This window comes from Malania oleifera, chromosome 11, assembly GCF_029873635.1.
Source record: "Malania oleifera isolate guangnan ecotype guangnan chromosome 11, ASM2987363v1, whole genome shotgun sequence".
Classification (NCBI taxonomy): Eukaryota; Viridiplantae; Streptophyta; class Magnoliopsida; order Santalales; family Ximeniaceae; genus Malania; species Malania oleifera.
The window spans coordinates 3,788,998-3,810,355 of NC_080427.1; the positions used below are offsets into that span (position 1 = coordinate 3,788,998).

General features: G+C 34.2%; 1 protein-coding gene across 1 annotated transcript; it reads right to left on the reverse strand.

Annotated features, from left to right (window-relative positions):
• Positions 1 to 14,794: 14,794 nt before the first annotated feature.
• Positions 14,795 to 19,287, reverse strand: LOC131168356 (ferritin-3, chloroplastic-like). The gene is made up of 8 exons (XM_058127720.1): positions 18,731 to 19,287; positions 16,525 to 16,608; positions 16,357 to 16,417; positions 16,178 to 16,265; positions 15,655 to 15,716; positions 15,504 to 15,569; positions 15,314 to 15,377; positions 14,795 to 15,174 (listed from the first exon to the last, which is right to left on the reverse strand). Exons 1-8 carry the CDS (start codon positions 19,093 to 19,095, stop codon positions 15,122 to 15,124), a joined length of 843 nt encoding a protein of 280 aa, XP_057983703.1. The 5' UTR covers positions 19,096 to 19,287; the 3' UTR covers positions 14,795 to 15,121.
• Positions 19,288 to 21,358: the final 2,071 nt, after the last annotated feature.

Consider the following 21,358-nt stretch of genomic DNA (forward strand, 5'->3'; position numbering starts at 1 on the left):
TATTCTTACTAGGTTTAGCTAAGCCAGCAGCAATAATACACAACCTAGGGTCGGTCTAAACTTTTCTCAATATCATTAAAAAACTACTGAGCAAATATTTAAACAAATAAACCAATTTCAGTGTTTCTCAAACATTCAAACCATGTATGTAAAATAAGACAATGAATAACATCATATATATAAGGAAATTGAAGTGCAGAAATTTAAAGGAACATATGATATGATATCGGGGTTCAGCCAATACTACCTATGTCCCCGTCTCAAGCTCACAAGTAAGAGGATTCCACTAATGCTCGCCTATTGGGTGGAGTGACACCATTTACAACACTAGGTCAAATTACTAGGGCTGACCTCAACCTTTACATCCAATTCTTACGGGCTTGATTGAAACCCTCTCAAGTCACGCCTAGAATACAACACTGAATATAAAGTTTGCGGTTAAATCAAATGCTTCTTAACTAAGCAAATATGTACCATCAATAAGCATAGTATAATCAATACACTCAAGTATGATAAGGAATTAATGCTCAAGTGAGTATGTCTACTATATCTCTTAATCAAGTGAAGTGTATGCTAGTGTGAGAGATGCACATGAATAATTTTCTTGATTCAAAATAAGATGCACTCCAAATATTTATCAAGGCACAATATAATATCTACCACAAATATATTTTCATAATGAAGTATGGGTAGCTGTAGAGGTTAGCTTGACAATATATTTTCAATAATCACAAAAAGAAGCCTTCGAATCTCACAATGAAAGTGCTAAGACACCCAAGCTCTGGACAGTTATTCCCAAGAGAAATATATGTATCACTTAAAAACAATGGGAATAACTTTAAGATAATACTCTCAATAGGATTTTAAAATATTGAATATTTGAGAGTGATGATTTTTCAAATAAAGATTTGAAGCACACAATGAAACCAAATCAATCTCCTTTCTAACTTGCAATTTACTTGCAACAAGGAGAGCAAGAAAATGTTACTCTCTATTCCAAGATGATTTTTGCAAATAAGAGTTTGACTGAGTATGAACAATTTTTGCTTGAAAAATTATGGAGTATGAGCAAATAAGAGTGTAAACATTTGAGAGAACTTTTTGCTAATCTATTTTTTAATCTATAACTAATCAAAGAAAATGAATAAGAATTTATAGATTCTCCACAAATTATAGTCGTTGGAGACTTACCTGGTATTTTAAAAATGTTTAAATAAGTTTAAACCCCAATTACTAGAGTAAAAATGTGGCAAACCAAGAGTTTTGGTCGCCCGGTCCTTAAGGACGGTCGCCTAGACGCACAGAGAAAAGGTTAACTTTTGGGTTCAGGTACCCGAGGGTGAGTCCGGTTGGCTGAAGCCAAGGCAATTTTCTAAACGATCAAGGTTCGGTTGCCAGGTGAGTAGTTTGGTTTGCCGAACCTCATAATTTGGTCGCCCAAGCTTATTTTGAACTAAACATTCAGTTGCCCAGGGATAGTGGAAAAGCAGCTTTTAAACATTCAGTCGACTGGGGGATAGTTAGTTCAATTTAAGTTCGTTCGCCTCAGCCTCAGTCAACTTTGTTGAATCTTACCTATTTGATCAACTGAGGCATTTGTAGCATGCTAAGTTCGATCGGCCAAAGCCCTTTCAAAATTAAAGGTAGGTCCTATTTTTGATTAAAATTCACCCCTGTTTACATAGATATAACTTGTGAGTTTAAGAGGATTTTGCAACTGATGTTTTAGCGACCTAATAGTTGATCTATGGCCTCTTAAGCATTTAGTCCTATCATGCATGTAGATGCATTATTACATATCATATTATATTAAAGACCCAATAGAATTGAATGCAAATACAATAACAAAGAGGTCTTCATCCTTTTGCTTCTTCAATGCCATATATGAAACATGATCTTTGTGGTCTGTATGGCTCCCTTGAATGCCTACCATCAGTGCATGCTAAGGATGAACGTGTTCAAGATGCTTAGTGCATAGGTGAGAAACATTGGTTTTGTCATAATCAAAACGGGATTAGACTCATAGAGTCAACAAAATTTTTAAAGCCTCAATTCACCCCCCTCTTGGGAGTACACCTTACTTCTCAATTGGTATCAGAGAGTAAGGATGTAGTAAATCTAAAACTAGAAGCTACATAAAGATCTCTATGGCACACCTAGGAGTGTCTCCCTTTGCTAAGGGTTAATCCTCATCTAGAGCACTTATTTTCTGCAGTGTAAATTACACATTTTGGAAACAAAGAAAGAGAATTTATTTACAAACTATGGATTGGAAAACATGGAAAGTTGTCACACATGGTGACCTTATCCCCACTAAAATCATGGATGGTAAAGAAATACGTAAAGAAGAAAAAGAGATGACCGACAATGACCATAAGATGTTACAAGTAAACTCAAGCACCATGAATGCATTATATTGTGCTCTTGATGTAAATGAATTCAATAGGATTATGGTATATAAATCAGCTAAAGAAATTTGGGAGAAACTTGAAATAACTTATGAAGGTGCTATTGATGTAAGAGATAATAGAATCGACATGCTCTCTAGCGAGTATGAAGCTTTTAGGATGAATCCTAATGAGACCATTACTATTATATACACTAGGTTCACCCATATAATAAATTCTCTCAATGCCTTAGGAAAGAATTACTCAACTTATGAAATGATCTAGAAAATCCTTAGAGGAATTCCACAAATTTGGGAACCTAAGGCAACTGCAATAACAGAAGGAAGAAACTTGAAAAATACTTCCCTAGATGAATTGATAGGATCGCTCCTCACTTATGAGATGGCGATAAAAGAAAGAAATTCTGAGAATAAAAATAAGAAATCAATAGTGAGAACTAAGGTGTAGTCCTAAGAGGGGGGTGAATTGAGTTTTTAAAAGTTTCTTTTAAATCTTCTTACAAATTCACAACCTTTTGTAAATTTATCAAACACATAAGAATGATTTGATTTTTAATTAAACCAACCACAATCCACACTCAATATCAACACAAGTCAAATACCTTTACCAATAACAATCAATCAGCCAATCAACCAATCAATTAAACACAAGATACTTAACCAATTATATGAGTTGCAACACTTCCTTGATTCAGTGTTCACAAAACTCAGCTTAGAGTTTAAATAAAGCCCTGTATATATGAATATTGGTGCACTTCATTTTAAACAAGATTTCAACAAACGATTAATCAATGTACTCCCTTTAAGGTTTCTGCAAAAGATTAATCAATGTACACTCTTAAACTAAAAGTTTTCTCAATCTCAAACTTTCAGCCATCTACACTTAGAAACACAACCACACAATTTATATATGCAAAAAAATTAAAGAGAAAGGGTAGAGAGTGAGACCAAGTTTTTACGAGGTTCGGCTTATACCCAACCTACGTCCTCACCTTAGGAAAAACCACCTAAGGATTCAACTATAGCGTTCCTTTATAGGCGAAACAAATTGTTATAATCCCTTCTTCAATTAGAGTGGAGCCCCCTCCCCAAGGGATACCCCACGCTCAGTACAATGATCCAATAACCCTGAACTATCAAAGAAAACAAGGAAACAAGAAATGATTCTTATGTACAAGAGATGCTCTCAGATAGAGCTAGTTAGTACTAATATAGCACATCTAATACTTCAAAGTAAATATCAAAGAGAATTGAACTGATTCTCAAAAAGGTATGTCACCAGGATTCTTCTTTTGACTTGTATCAAACCTCAAAAGATTTACTTTCAGATAAGTGATCAGAGACTCAGTTTATCTCAGAAAATTCTCAACAAGTGTGTGTGTGCAAGAGGGCTTTGAGAGAGTGAGCAATAAAGCTTTGAAAATTGATTTTCAATTCTTGGTATTGATTTGATTTGAGAAACCATGGATTTATAGACTCAAAAAGTGTTAAATTCGTGTTGCCCAAGTTACTTGGAGTGTTTCCCAAGTTTATACAAAATTTGGGGCACAAGCAACTCGAATTTGAATTTTAAAAAGCTGTTTAAAAACTAGTTGTTCGAGGGTCAATCGCCTGAGCCCTTCGGGGTCAGTCGCCTAATTCTTTTGAACACAGCAAAATTTCAGTTTAAAACAGGGTAGGTCGCCCAAGGTTTCAGGGGTCAATCACCTAAACCTTTACTGCTTGTTCAAAATTAGTTTAGGAAAATCTATAGTCACCCAAGGTCTAAAGCTCAGTTGCCTGAATAGTTATAAATATTGTTTTTGAGGTTTGTTTCCAAAATCCTTAGCCATCTTGCTTTGATACATTTAAAAAGCATTTTATGGGGTTTTCAAAGTAAGGTATCTAAGTCCATATCAACCCCTAATGAGCTTCAAAGCATTTAAAATGATATTTATAATGAAGTACTTACATAAGACTTCCTAAAGCTTTAAAAACTCTCTAAAATTGAAGTCTTCATGTATTTCTTTGCTTTGAGTCATCTTTGCCTTGAGTTTGAGTATTCTTTAAGCTTGCACATGTTTTGAACATCTTGGTTCTCTTGGGCTTTTCTTTTGATCACCTTGTTGATGAAGTATAGCTTTATGGTACTTGTGATCTTGGACTTTCAATTCTTTAAACCTTTTGAACTTTGTCATACTAAGTTTCCTGAAACATCATCACTTAAACAACAACTTATTATCATCAAAACAAGATTCCAAAGTCATGTTAGGCCAACAATCTCCATCTTTTTTATGATGAAAAATAAGCAGTAAAGACTTGATAAGGCTCCCCCTTACAATAAGCATACCTTTTAGCAATATGTAAGATGATGAATTCAAATTTAAGTTCAAAGCTCAATAAGTCATAATCAAGTATTATAGTATTATAGCTCATTTCAACATACGTAGAATTAAGATCATGTGTCAAGTTAATATTTAAAGTATTATCTCAAATATTTGGTATCATAGCTCATCACATCACACGGTTGCTTTTTCTCATATGGTTGTTTATATACTTATTTGTCCATTCTCCCCCATTATATGTAATATTTTCAAAATATTTCTTATGTCAAGATTACGTGTTTCACATGTTTACCATGCTCTCATGTTCTCATGGTTGCTCTCTAAGATACTCTCTCATGTTTGCTCTCTAAGAAATCTATCCCCCTTTGACATCAATCAAAAAGAAATAAGGAGCATAGTCACAAAAAGTCTTAGGATGGAACATAAAAAGCATAGTCATATAGTCATTAAAAAGTACAAAAGTCATAATCAAGAGAGTGATAAGCCAAATCAAAAGAAAGCAACAAAAAAAAGATCCATAGATATAATAGCAATACAACAAAAAAGATCAATCATTAGCATCATCATCATTATCATCATCAGCTTCAGCTTCTTCTTCATCACCCTCCTCACTTTCCTCTTCAAATTATTCATCAGATGAAGCAGCACTATGAGGAGCAAAGATGGTATCCATGGGATCAACACTTTGAAATCAGCTAGCCCTATACTACTCTATACAAGTAAGGCAATGGTCAAGTGAGGAGCACGTAGTGTGAAGTGAGGATACGTTCTCCCGAAGTGATTGGAGGCCTGAATGCATATCTTTGCGAAATGTAGTGAACTCATGGTGGAAGAGTACAAACCAAGAAATAGTGTCAGCTAAAGGTCCTTGTTGCTGATCTAGAGGTGCAGAAGGTACAACTGTTGTCCTCTGTGGTCGTCCTCCTTTCAAAAACCAACCCTGCTCATGCTTTTAATATCCCATTTGTTTTATGGTTGTGGAATTGAAAAGGTCATATCGTGTACGCTTTATGAACAGTTCAGTAGGGGTAGTAACATTCACGTGAGCAAAGAGAAGGTTTCGAACACCACCATACATAAGAGTGACTTGACTAGCTTCTAATTTTGCCCACATCCACTTCAGAATTAAGCTAGATAGATTGAGTTTCTTCCCTTTCAATAGACACCATAACACAAAACAATCTACGTAGGAGAGGTGATGATATGAACCAACTTTTGGTAGGATGTTGTTTGTGATAATTTTCTGAAGTATTTGAGCTTGAAGATTCAAATGTTTGTACATTGGAGGATGGCCAAAGTAAACAGGTTCCTCTACCATAATTAGTGGAAAAAATTCCTCAAGAGTGAGATCTTGCTCTAGAATCCATGTTTGAGCAAATGTTGGACACTCAAATTCTCCTGGGCTAATATGCAAAATAGGAGCTAAAGTTTGTGGAGATAAAACTATCTTCTTTCCCCTAACCTCAGTGGTTAGTACATTTTCTCCACGTATCATATTTGCATAGAAGATTATGAAGTCCTTGTATAATGGTCACGTGATTTCCTTATTTTATTTTTTTCTTTTTTGTGTCTACAAGTCTATAATGCTATGTGAAATGCATAGGTTCTTATTCACTTTGAAGGGGTATGTGTGCAATAAGGTACGGCCGGAAGGTTCAATCATTGAGGCATACAATGACAGTGAATGTTTTGCATCGTGCTCAATGTATCTACATGATATTGACACAAGATTCACTTGTGAAGAGCGAAATGCAAATATTCATGCTATTAATGCCGAAGTTGAAGAACTGGGGAGCTCTATATTTTGAGAAAATGTTCGGCCTTTTGGTGCACGAGTTTACAATTTCATTGATATAGACAACAGGCTCATTTTTACATCCTCAATAATTGTGATGAAACTGTTCCATATATCAAGTACATGGTCCCAAACTCCTTACTTTGCATTGTATTTACATATGCATACTTATATACTTAGTTGACATTAACACGTATTACTGTTGCATATAGCGAACATAAAGCTGAACTTCTTGCCCAAAATGAAAGGAATGTTGACGAAAGACATAAGAAGTAATTTATCAATTGGTTTAGGAGTTGTGTAAGCAACAAATACTGCCTGAGTACGAAGCAATGTACATTTTCACTATTAACGGTTTATTCTTATAAACTCATGTTTATTTAATAGATGAAAGTCATGTATTACAATAAGGAACCAATGGCAAGTAAAGATTTGTACGCATTAGCAAGTGGCCTCGATCAACAAGTTAACCGCTACAGCAGTTGCATTGTCAACGGGTTACGATTTCATATAAAGTCCCTCGAATTGCATAGAAGAACCCAAAATTGTGGGGTTGCGGTGCTAGGTACAAAAGGAGATGAAGAAATTGACTACTTTGGTGTGTTGGATGACATTATAGAGCTTAGCTATGGAGCCAACAGACTCGTCCACCTGTTCAAGTGTACCTAGTGGGACATTGGCAATAAAAAAACTAGGATAAACACGGATGCCTACTTTACTAGTGTCAATTTTAGTAAGACATGGTATAGATATTGAGGACATGTAGTGAAGAGGAAGACACTTTAGAAAGTGAGGATGAGATAGATATTGAGGACATGTAGGGGGTAAGCAAGTGAAGGTTGTCGCCATGTATATGACATGTGTAAATAACTAAAAATATATTTATTATACGTCTAATATTCATACTTTTTTTATATTTACTTGTCTAATATTTTGCAGACATAGCACCAGAAGGTCATCGTGGCCGACTTACTTCCACGCTATTGACTACATCATCGCACGAGGTTGATATGGCGGCCTTGAGACCAGCAGAGCACATCGGTGGTGCTGTGGCACCATCATTGTCTGAGCCATCCAAAACTCGGCCAAACATGGATACCACAAATTCGACTGAAACGCAGTGTTGGTATCAAGGCCTCCGGATTAATTTATTTACATTTCAACTATTGATGGTTATTCACGTGTATGATTATAATGTTGTTCTTAATTTAACTCTACTTTCAGCATCTATATCCACAATAAGGTCAGGTCGTGGTGCAGTGAAGAACATGTCGCTAAAGAAGCACCTGGAGAGGACTAAGCAGCAGATTCGGATTGACATTCCTCAAGCTACACGGCCCCGCTTAACAATTGGTGCACATCATGGACCCGGGAGTTCGGCATTATATGCCAACAGTATGCTCTAGTCATGGCCTTCAGCTGGTCGCAGGTGACTTAGGAACAGCGCATGGTTCTTTACATGCTCATTTTGGTAAGTAATCCCAAACCTTTTTTTTTTGTTTTGTTTTTTTACTTTTAATATACTAGCCAATTAACAATTGTCTGACATTCTAATTGTATTAACTATGCAGGAGGAGTTCGATAGTGGATTTAGGTTGTTGCATGCTTGAAATGTTTTATTTTGTGCAAACAACCATGTTTCAGGCACAGGTTTTATGGGAAAATGTCCAATTTACAGAAGGCATGCTGCCAAAATTTCGTTAAAATATTTTCAAAAAAAAAAAACCCATGTACAGTGAGGATGGTATGTGTATGGTAGAAAAAGAAAGACATGTATCAAATATAAAACCTTTATGTTGATGCCAATGACCTTAAATTTATATATATAAATTAATTTAAATTCAATTTCAAAAAATAAAGAATTTAATAAAATTCACCTCTGTTTCTCAGACCGTTGTAACATATTTATTACATCAACTCAAAATAACTTTAATCAAAGTTAAAGCTAGAAAATTGTAGAATTTTATTTTCTTGTGGTGATCCAAGGTGACTTTTGGATCATCATTAAAATATGTCTACATGACTATGACATTTATTTAATCAAATATTCACTAATGATTGAGTTGCATTTATATATATGCTTGCAATTCTTATGCATTATGCACTTGAACACTACTTCTAGTGGGGTTGGCTAGTTATCATGGTTTAAGATGCTCCTTTAGTGAAATTGTTGTTTGGTAAATTCTGTTTATGTTGTTGAACAAATTTGGTGTATGACAGAATATGTGAACTGGTGGATTTTGTATTCCAACTTGGAATGAATAAAATTTAGCAGCTGGTTGTTGATGGTAATGGAATCATCTTATTCATTCATTGTTTTGATTTTCCCAGGGAGTTTTGGATGGGAAATATGATGATCTTCTTGAGCAGTCATTTTATATGGTGGGAGGAATTGAAGAGGTCATTGCGAAGGCAGAGAAGATTGCTAAGGAAAATGCTTAATTATTATTATTTTTTATTCAAAGACTTTTTTGTCACCTTGTCCTGGTAATTGCAAAAATCAATAATTTAGTTGTTGGCAACGCTGTCATCAGTTTTGGTTTTGTTTTTTTGGGAGATCGATTGCATCTGGACGTTCCCTTTCTGTTTAACCTTGTTGCAACATGTTACAAGTGGAGCTGGGGGGCTTTGCCCCTTGTTATTTTTATTTTTATTTTTAATCTTGTTCTTCAATGTGATAAAGGGAGAGGGTTGGCTTGTATATTTTCCCTTTATTTGTTTTTCCCCAGAATATTATTGGTTTTGATTATAAATGAATGCTTCCTCTCAATTGGCTGAGAAACACTGATAATACATCTGTTTCTGGATGGGCTTGGAATTGGCTTCTCTCTATTGCACATTGGTTAAGAGTCTTGCAGTACTTATTCCTATCCTTTATCAGATTGGGATTTGTTATAGGTAATGTATCGTTAATAGACGAATGGTTCATGCATTCTTCCAGAACTTGTTAGGTTTGCTGCTTGAACAGATATTGATATGGTTTAAACAATTACAGCCATAATCAAGCCTTTGAAGTGTTTTAATTTGCATGCACAGAAAGTTAACAAATCTTGGCAAGATCTATGGAACTCAAAGAGTACGGAAATCAAGATGCAAGCGGCAAAGTTCAAGAATATATTGGGAAAGGGTATTTAGAACTCATGTATTAACATTTTCATATGATTTAATTTGAGGCTCATTATAACTTAGAATGGTTTTAGGATTCATGCATTTCATGTACATCATTAGGAAACTCTCATGGACCTTGAAATGTTTTCAAAATCATGAAAAATATATTTTATGAAAGAGCCAAGAAAATGAGCCAAGCATATTTTTTAGTTAGAAATGAAAATTTGAGAAAATGGGGATTTCGGTCGCCTGAACTCAAACCTCAGTAGTCTGAAGAATTTCTTCGGTTGCCTGAAGATTAAGTTCAGTCTCCTGAAGAATTAAATGGAGAAGACAGAACTTGGCCAAAGCTCTTCGATCGCCTGACCTTGGAACCTCAGGTGCCTGAAGTTGACACTTTAGGAGCCTGAAGTCGAGTTCGGTTGCCTGAACTCGTGGGAAAGTCTAAAAATCAGTTCTTTATTAAAAAGACACGCGAAGTATCTCATTGATCCAATGGCTGAGATTAATTATAAGGGTAATATAAAATATATTATGAATATCTAAACCCTAGAACACAAGCTAAGAGACACAACAAGAAAGATATACATCTCATTGCAAGACTTGAACCCTAAAGCCGATTTTCTGCACTTCAATCTTCTTCCATCTTCTTTGGGAAAATCTTTACTGAAATCGAAAGGGCATTCATTCATCCAACTAAACTTTAATCCAGTATTAAGGTTTGATCTGTCAAGTTATTACTTTTCAAGAACCTCTCATCTCTTTACGTGTTTATCATTAGAAAGAAGTTTTGATCTTGAGTGTGTATTCACATATAAAAAGTGATTTTCGAAAAGATCATGTTTTGAGAAAAACTTGTTAGCTTGGTTGATTGATTTGCGATTCAAGAAGTACATAAACACATATTCATATATATTGTTCATTGGGCTTCTTATTGAAAACCTACTTTGATTAAAATATTGGAACTTGAAGGAAAACTTTGTGATTTTTGATTAAGTTGTATTCAAGTCAATTTTTTGTTAAATAGCTCACTTCAAATATACTTGTGCATCTTTACAAAGTGAATCAGGAACTCTAGTGGACTCCAAAGCATTCCAAATATATTTTCACTTGGGAGTTTTGATTAAATACGAATTTGTATGTTGATACATATCATACATCAAACGATTGTATCATTTTTCATACATTCTTGAGCTTCAAGTTATATCATATGTTAATGTACTAGGAAATTGAATTGTACTCACAAGCTTTTGTTAGAAGCATTGTTTTGAGTGTTATTTTCAGATTTCATTGTAAACATAGTTTGGGTTGTGAACCGAGTGTGAGGAGGAAGTTGTACCTCTTGTGAGCGGTAGATAAGGAGGGAGTTGTATCTCTTGTAAGCAGCGGTTTGTAAGGGAAGCTCCGTCCCACTTTAAGGAGCAGTGTTTTTAGTAAAATCCTTGAGTGGTTGCTCAAAGCGAGGACGTAGGCCAAGTCAGCTGAACCTCGTAAAATTGTGTTTGTCTTCTCTCTTCCTTTTACTCTTTATTTTTCGCGCTATATTTAAATTGAGTATATTGCATGCATAGATAGGATTGTCACACTCACACATAATTGAGCAACTAGAAGTAATTGGTGAACTTATAAGAAGTGTGTAAAAGGAAATTAAGTGGATTATTTTTTTTTTTTTAATATCCAATTCACCCCCTCCCCCCTCTTAGGATTACACCTTAATCAACATACATAATTTTTGGATTAGTATTGTTAGTATTAATCCTATTATTTTATAATTTTAGAGGAGGCATAATCATCTCTAATCTAATATTTAATAATTTAATATATAATGAATTGTTTCATAAAATTTTGATGGCCATAACTTAAGTTCACCACTGGGAAGATGAATTATTTTTGCCCTACTAGCCATAATTATCCTAGGTCCGCTACAAGGTGGATGAGTTATTTTTGTTGTGAGTAAGTCAAATTTAGTGAGTTTTGTGGACTTTTAAGAAAAAATGGATAGAAACAAAAAAGCTTTGAATCCCTCTACGGAAAATCTAATTTGTATCATAGTCGTAACCGTTGCTAAAGTATAGTAAAACCACTAATAAAAGTTATAGTATTGGTTCTTAAATTTGCTGATAAAAGTTTGCTGGTTGTTGCTATAAGTCCCACTACTAAGGAAATGTACCAGCAGTTTCTCAAACCGCTGTAACAAATTTTTTTTTTATTATGAGTCATTTGAATGACCTTTTGTATAAGTCGGAGTAGCAGATGTTATGTAGCAGGAGGCAATTTGATGTGGGACAAGTGGCAAGACCATTGGAAGATCCTTGTTGGAGAATAACTCAGAAGAATTGGGTCAAAGAATTGTCGGGTTTAGTTAATAGTTAATTGTGTGTTTAGTTTAATTAGTATATGATTATGTGTATTTGGGGGCCTATTTGCAATATTTTCATATTTTAGGGCTTGTTTGTAATTTCATATAGTTTTAGGGATATATGTAATTGCTTAGGATCTGCAACCATGGAGAATGTAGGAGAGATAAGAGAGGAAGGGGAAGAAGGAGAAAGAGCTAAGTGAGGAGAGGAGATACAAGGGGGGAAATCACACATTCACTTTCAATTTCTACATGGCTTCCACACTATTTTTAAGAAAGCCTCTAATACATGAAATTGCCCCTAAAGCTACATGACATTACAAGCAAACCCTAAAATATGCAAGTTACAAATAAGCCCCCAAATATACTTCTACACTAATTAAACTAAACACACAATTAACTATTAACTAACCCAATAATCCCTTGATCTAGTTCTTCTGAATTATTCTCCAACAAGGATCATTAAGCCCTAAATTTGCATATATTAACATACATGGTTTATCATTTGCTTTTAACTATGGATAAGCATTATCATTTGTCCACCACCAAGGATATAATGTTTAGAGAACGAGTTAAAGTGTTTACATGCGTAGTTTGATGCATGCAATTGTATATATTCATACGCACATTATTCACATTCATTTCAGTTAATCGTTTAGGATTGAAAATTATTGTACGACGCACTCTCTATATTTTTCTTTCTGATTATACTAAGTGTCAACTCTCCATTTGTATACTATTTTTTTTTTTTATAATTCTTAATTTGTAGGGTTCGTGACTATCATAACATCAATACAATACCATGCATGCATGCACTACAGTCGTCGGATGCAACTTTTAATTATTTTTTTATAATTTTTATTATTATTATTTGAACAAATGGAATTTCAATATTTTAATTTTGAATTTGTATTAGTATTTGTATTTGAATTTTGAATATTTTGAAATTTTTTTTTGTTATCTGAACAGATGTTATTTCTTTATTTTAATTGAATTTGTATTTGAATTCGAAATTTTGAATAATTTACGAATTTTATAGTTATTATGGTTTCGGGTTATGTATGAGAAAATGTAATTATAGATTTTTACAAGAATTTATGATTAAAAAAATTAGTATTAAAGATTTTTTTAATTTTTTAATTATTAGTGAAGGATTCAAATTCGTCACTAATAGTAGGGTATTAGTGACGAATTTGTAATTCGTCACTAATAATAAAGTATTAGTGAATGATTCAAATTTGTTACTAATAGTGGAGTATTAATGACGGTTTTTAGATTCATCACTAATAGCATGCTATTAGTGAAGGATTCAAATTCATCACTAATAGTAGGGTATTAGTGATGAATTTGTAATTCATCACTAAAAACAAAGTATTAGTGAATGATTCAAATTCGTCACTAATAGTGGAGTATTAGTGACGATTTTTAGATTCGTCACTAATAGTATGCTATTAGTGAAGGATTCGAATCCTTCACTAATACTGTAGTATTAGTGACGAATTTGTAATTCACCGCTAATACCCAACTATTAGTGACAAATTTGAATTCTTCACTAATAGCCTACTATTAGTGACAATCTAAAAACCATCACTAATACTCCACTCTTAGTGACGAATTTGAGCAGAGCCGATGCAAAATTTATAGTGACGATATTAGGGTTGTAGTGACAGTTGTAATTCGTCACTAATAATGTATTATTAGTAACGAATATAAAATTCATCACTAATAGTTAGTAGTAACTGCAGATATATCAACTAATTTAGAACCGTTACAAATACCCTGATTTTTTTGTAATAGTTTGACTATACGCATGAGGCAGACCTAGGGGCACATTTAGTAGTACAAGAGCTAGGAGTGTGGGATTAGGTCTTGACCAATAGAATTTATGCTAATTAAATTGATGTCTAATAAGTATAACATATGGGATTATCAATGAATTTTTATATTAGTTTGCTAGCGGATAGGCAGATATCGTAGAATAAAATCCTAAATCCGTCAGCTAACTCACTTATAGGTAGATTAAAAAAGTTTAAACCATATCCAACTCATTTAATGTATGGATGGATTATGAGTTGATTTAAGCAGGTCGGATTCGGTTCGGTTCAGATTAATGACTTTTATCCATTTTGCCAAGTCTTCTTAGATTTGAATTTGAATGGAATAAATTTCAGTATAATTTTATATTATATTTTATCCAAATCTAACACAAAGTCTCTCCCAACATAAGGTCATTTTGATTTGTTAGCTGCAATATCATCTTTTGCTTGCCAATGTTGTCATTTACCTTAAAAATAACACCCTCCATTCTGTGAACCAAACTGATCCAATGCAGAGGCATACAGCAACCGCCCCAGAGATTCAACAAACCATCTCATCACACGTGAACTTGCCAATGGAAAAGCAAGAACAGCCTCTTTGCCACATGCTTGGCACGAAAATAACACATTTCCAACCAGGCTCCTCGAAATGAATGGGCTATCACTTACCTCGTGCACACATGGAAAACTCTTGGTACTTGTTCATCCACAAGGCCCAAGTAGTTCACCCACAACGATCCAGAAAACCAAAGCTGACAGCTATGGGGTTTTAGGCTTTTGAAAGATACATTTAACACTCAAAAACCAACAGGATACACATCTTATATTGTCTCCTTTCAGTTGAATGCATGAGTCTGGCTCCCTTCCACCTGAAAGGAATTACAGGGCAAAGACAGAACATTGTCATGCAGAAAACAGCAGACTTGATCTAACATACTGTAAATGTGTCTCGATCTAACATGCTGACAAGAAGGAAAAACTGCATTTCTGAAGACCAGGCTACATAATATTATAAAAAAGGGAATTTTGATCCTGGTGCTTAAACCAACACATCTTACATAAAGCCCATCAAACTGCACAACATTCCCAGAAATAAATACCCACTAACAGCTCAAAATATAAAGTACTATTCAACAACGACAATTTATTCTACCAACAACGACAATTTATTCTACCGCATAGCAAAAAAGAAACAACAAAAAAACAGAGGAAAACAACAACATCAACAACAACAATTTATTAATCACAACTCAGGGAGTGCCAAAGTGCTTTCATCCAAAATCAAAATAGTGGAGCAGATTTGTTCCTTCATCATGCAACTTCAGCCTCCTCATGCAGAAGCACCTGATCAAAGTGCCATACTCCTGCAGAACATGAATAATGAGTTTTAGTGGCCACCAACATTTGTTGCACTGCAAGAATATATGCAAAGGATGCTAACGGAAATAGCCTGAGTGAAACAAAATATTTAGTAAGGAGTTGACTTCAAAACTCGATTCATACCATGTCCTCTGCCGACTAATCTCAACTGTGTAACATAGTCTGCAATTTTCTTAATAGCTTCAACCTACCAAAATGTGGGGAGGAGCGGTAGTTAGCAATGGATTTTGAGAAACCCAGTAAAATTTTGTACTGCACAAAATTCAAATTTAAGCCCTGAACTTCATGCTCTGAAGCACATGGTTACTTTTACCTGCTCACTCAAAAATTCTCTCTCAATAAATTCTGCCATCTGAGCATCATTGTTTTCCTCGGCCACCTGCAGGGATCATCGAGATCAGGTCATACAGCTCAAATGTTTTCGATAGGTTGCATATAAAGAAATCTAGGTATAGATGCATTACACTGTGCAGGTTCAGAAGTTTCTCATTTGTTAATTTTTCCAGGGACAATGCTAGCTCCATTGCTGCATCAAGAAATTAAGAACAATCACAATTTACTAAATGGATTACTAATATATATATTGTAATCCAAAACCTAGACAAAGCGCAGGAGTTGAATGAACACTAAGCCAATACTTCAAGTTGGACTCTTAAGAATTTCTAAGGCTCTCACGTAGTGTATGCTCTGGCCTTGGAAGAGCATGATGTCCATGTCGGGTTACCTCCACATTTTCAAAAGAGAGGTTTAAATTGTAATTATGAACATGCAAATAGCCACTGATGATGCACCCAAAAGGCCATACCAATATGCCATGACCCATTCATTTATACATCCTAGAAAACTCGCTGCAAAGAAATATTGGCTTTAAAGAATGTGGTCGGCAAGTGACCAACACAAACAACCAAAGCAACACCAGCAAAACCAAAACAGTTATTGGGGCTAGAAAAATTTTAAAACGGATGGACAGTGATGAAGATAGCTTACCATACAATGCATCTCCTTTCTCAACATGATCAAACTCAGATGGAGGCATCATAATTGAGTATAGCTTTACTCTTCCTCCTCGTATGTTCTAAGAGATATAAAAGACACAGTATCAGATATACGAACCCAACAAAAGCAAGCATAGAAGAAAATTAAGCTATGGTCAAATGGAATGGCACCTGGTATTCCATTAGTTTTTCAGCATGTTCCCGTTCTTCTTCACTCGACTCTTTGAAAAATCTAATGTGTATGCAGGTAAAAGGGACATAAATTAGATCAACTCCATAAACCAATTGAAATAACCAAAAATTCTTAAGACATTGGGATATAATATAGTATGTCGTTACTTGGCGAGGCCCTTGAGAGCAATGTTGTCCCTGTCGAAGTATGCATATAAGGAGTGGTACACATATGACACATTGTATTCAACACTGCAAAACCAAGTAAAGAAGCCCAGAAGGAGTGAGAAAGATCGTGGATAAGATGGGTCGACGTCAAGAAAACAACTGCATTCAAGAGTTCTCAGTGTTTATATATCTCAGACATTGAGAATTTACAAAAAGTTCAAGACCCAGATAGCATAACTATACCAGAGCTTTTGATTGAATGCTAAATCAAAATATTTTAAAGCTTATTAGTACCTACCTATTCTTTATTGCATATAAAAATTAAATCACTCTATTATGCACATATTTTTTAAAAAATATTACCATGAAATGTTGCTTGTAGTAAAATTAATAGTAATATAAAAGGTATTTTACATAACTTATAATTAATTCAACTTTTTTAACAACTTAAAATATCTCTTTACGAAATTTAACTATTTTTTTCCATTAACATACAATAATTAATAGTATACTAGAGAATATTTGCTAGACAAAAAAAATTTAATTAAATTATAAAAGCATGCAGAAGAAAAAAAAAAATGAAGTATTAGATGATTTTATCAAAAATTAAATAAATATATATTATAAATGATGCATCTACCGATGACAAATACTGTTGTAGTGAAATAATTTTCTATTTTATAATTATTTGTTCACTCCCAGTTTGTTTGGATCAAAGATTTCGTTTGAAAAAAAGGAAAATAAAAAGAAAATTTATTTTTCACTTCATTTCTGTTGGGTGGTCTTGGATCTTCTCAATCCCAAAAACTAACTCATGAGGTGAAGCTTTCCTTCACACTTAATAACTGACCACCAAGCCCCTTCCACAACCGATGTGAGACAAATCCCAACAATCTCTCCCTCACACATTGGGTTTCAAACGCGACACGAATTTGACTCACCAAATTAGCAACACCACATGCCCAGCATCCCAGGGAGAAACCATGGGTTCTAATACCAATGTTGGATGGTTTTGAACCTTCTCAACTCCAAAAACTAACTTATTAGGTGAGACTTTCCCTCATACTTAATAACTAATCATCAAGCCCTTTCCATTCCACAACGGATGTGAGGCAAATCCCAGCAATTTCGTCTCTATATTAAATAATATTAAAAAATAAAAATTAGGAAAAATCAAATATTAGTGATGTAACTTTCGTTTTTTCATTTAGTATATTTTATATTTTCTTTCTCTCTCCCTAACTAAACATTCAAAAACAAAAATTTCTTTCAAAATTTTCCTTTTGTATCCCTAATATTTTTCTAGATCCAAATGGACAATTAAGTTTTTCATCAGAAAAGAAGTACAAAACATCCCTGCCAATTAATAATGATTCAGAGCAAATAAATAATTAAATTATTAAATAAATTTTGGAATTTTCATTTTGTAGGTATTGGACTTGGGGGTGAAAAGGGATAAAAGATGAGAAACCAACCAGTCTCCCGCTATATGTAACCTTTGGCTAAAGCTTTGGTAGTGACAGGGTTGGATGCAGATTGGATTTAGGTCTTAAATTTGAGAGTTAGGTTTTAAATTTAAGACCTTGATCATTTTGATTTTCTTTTTTTTCTTTTTTTTTTTCAAATTATATTTTCGTGGGGATAGGGACAGAGGTCTAACTACTATATCAAAAGGTACATAACTAAAGGTAACCTAGCATATACTCAACTTCACGGTTTACAAAGTTAGATCTGAGATTTTTATTATTTACGGTTAAGAGACTTTTGACTATGTCTTGTCACTTTTATATTGGAACTTGATATGGGCTTAAAAGAAATATGCAATGAAAAATGAACCCCGTTTCTACAGACTTCTATAACATCTCTGTAATTAAAAATCGGTCAATAAATAATAATTTTAGAGGTAATATTGATTTAGAGCCTAAAATTAATTAACCCATCTTTAAATTTAATGAAGAGACAATATAAAAATTTTAAAAATCTCATTTTATAAAAAAAATTATGATCTTTGACAAACCTTTGTGACATTTCTAAAACATTAGGGTGATTTGTGCATTTTTTAAACACCAACGAGCTCCTTCTCAGAGGTGGTCAGTGTGTTTTTAATTAACAAAATTATTAAAAATAAATTTATAAATACTAACAGCCATCCCATTTGGGTTCAATGAAAAGATTAGAAAAACAGAAAGAAGAGGAGAAGACCCACTTGATCTGCTCGTTGATAGCAGCTTCGCACACATCTGCATAGTTCTGTCGAGCAAGTGATATATGTGGAGCTATTGGAATCATAAAACTATCCCTCTTCACCTCTTCGAATGGCTCAAACACCAAACCCGTCAGCGGAATGCCATTCCCTTCCTTTACAGCACTCACTACTACTAATCTATTATGCTCTCTTCCTCTCTTCCACCACTCTGGACCAAAACAAGAAGCAGAAAAAGAAGACGAAGAAGAAGAAAAAGAGCCCAAACCAGATGACGATAAAGCAGAGGAGCCGAACACAGAGCCTATTAGACCATCCCCTGGCCTAGCTCCGACTGGAGACACCGCTGAAATAGTTCCCAGAAACATACTCGAAGGAAAGAGATCGCACAAAAGAGATGAGGATGGAGAAATGATCAGGAAACTAGGGTTGCAGGAGTTCAGGTGGTGGCTGCAGAAATTTATAGAGATGGTGAGGAGACGAGGAAGACAAAAAGTGGCAGGGGTCTCATTTGGGCCGTCAGATGAAGGGGACTACGGAGGGCTGCGATTGAACCAGCTGTAGAGGCGTGTGGAGACCTCGTGTTATATATCCACAGAGCCGTCTGTGGTATGTGGAATCGGCGGGAATATCCGGTCCACGTTGGAAACTACATACCTTTTATATCACGCGCTTCGGTTCTCAAACCTTCTGTACTCTCGCGATTGCTCAGACAGCTGTATAAGCGACTGAATTTTGGTAAACATGTCGGGGGCTTTGTGCGTTTTATTCTTCAACAAAATTACATGGTTACCCTTAATAAAATTCTGCAGCTGCCTGCACGCATTAAGGGCAGGGGCTATTTTGTATTTTCGGCTGCCACACCACACAAATGTTTTTTCCTTTTGCGCTCCGGGCATGTGTACAAAATGACAAATGGCTGGGCCCAACCAGAGTTGGCGATTTGACTCGCCATGTCTGTGAAGAGAGAGAGAAAGGAGGGAGGGAGCAAGCGGACAACGGAGGGGGAATCTAGGAAAGCTGAACGCGTTCACACGGTGTTCCATCTTCGTAGGCTGAACGATGCCGTTTCATCCCTTCATGACGCGGAAGGACAAACAGCGTATTAACTAATAAGTTTTTTAAGAATTCTAGCTTCAATCTTTATATATGGGAGTATAGAATTTAGATTTTAATTTATTTTGTATTAAGTTTTTTTAATTTATGTAAATTTAAATTCAAATCATAAAATTTATAATCTTAAATATTAGCTTATATAATTTTTAGAAATTTGAAAAACTAACTTGTCTTTTTGTAATAATTTTCAAAGTTATAAACAAAAACAAATAATAAAAAGCTATTTTATGCAGTTGTACAATATCTTTATTTTTTACATTTTTAATATAGATCTTAAAGAATTTAAATTGAGTTAAAATTTTAATAATTATTTTGTTGGAATTTGTGTGATCCCAAGAAGGGAGTGAATTAGACATTTAAATTTTTTTTACTAATTTAAACAATTACACTGATTCACGACATCTCATATCTCACTCGAAATAAAATATGTATGCAAAGTAAGTGAGCAATGTGTGCATACAAACACGTTTGTTGCATATCTCATTTAAATTAATTTTGTGTATATGTAAGATGGTTATAACAAAACACGAACAAACATACACATACTGAAATTAATGAGCGGAAAGTAAATGAGATAAGGATTAAGAGAGCAACACAATATTTGTTATTGAGGTTCGACCAAAACAACTTACGTCCCCGCCTTGGGCATACCCGCCAAGGATTACACTGTCTCTGCTCACTTAAAGGGGCGTAATAAAAGCCGTTTACATCCTTTCCTTATAGGGCGAGGAAAATCTCAATTCAATTTTCAGGCTGAACCGAACCGGTCTCACTTACGGGGCTGAGACTCTCCAGTTCAATTTCTGGGCTAAACCCAATCGGTCTCACTTACGGGACTGAGACTCTCCAATTGAATTAATGAGATGAACCTAACCAGTACATTAACAATATTTTTGTATAAGATAATGCTTCTGAAAATACAAGTAAAGATGTGCATTCTCTAATGATATGCATTATACTCAGTGGAGTAAGGATGCTATCAAATAATTTTTCACAAATAAAATATATGTGAAAAATAAGTATATTGTTCTCCTATAAATTTTTTTGTAAATAAAGAATATTTGAAAAATTTAGGAATTTGAGCTCAAGAAAATATTTGTACAATAAATAGTTTTCTCCCAAAATTATTTATCAAAGAAATAATCGGGAGAAACCAAAGTTATACTCTTAAAATATTTTCAAAAAATAAATAATAAGTGAAAGTAAGCATGTAAAAATAAATGCCCAAAAATAAATATACTATCTTCAAGAGTAATTTTGAAATAAAATATTGGAAGAGTATTGGAGAGTTTTTCTTAAAAGACTTTGCCCCAAAAAAGAGATTTTCGTAATAAAAATTGATTTTGGGAAACTTTGATTAACAAAGGTTTAAAGAGAATTTTAGAGTTAATCAAAGTTACTAATTAGGAGTTATGAGAGGGTATTTATAAAATTTTTCAAAAATTATAACCGTTGGGGACACGTTCGATATTTTGGAAAAGTTTAATTAAAAGTTAATAACGTTTAACATTTTTT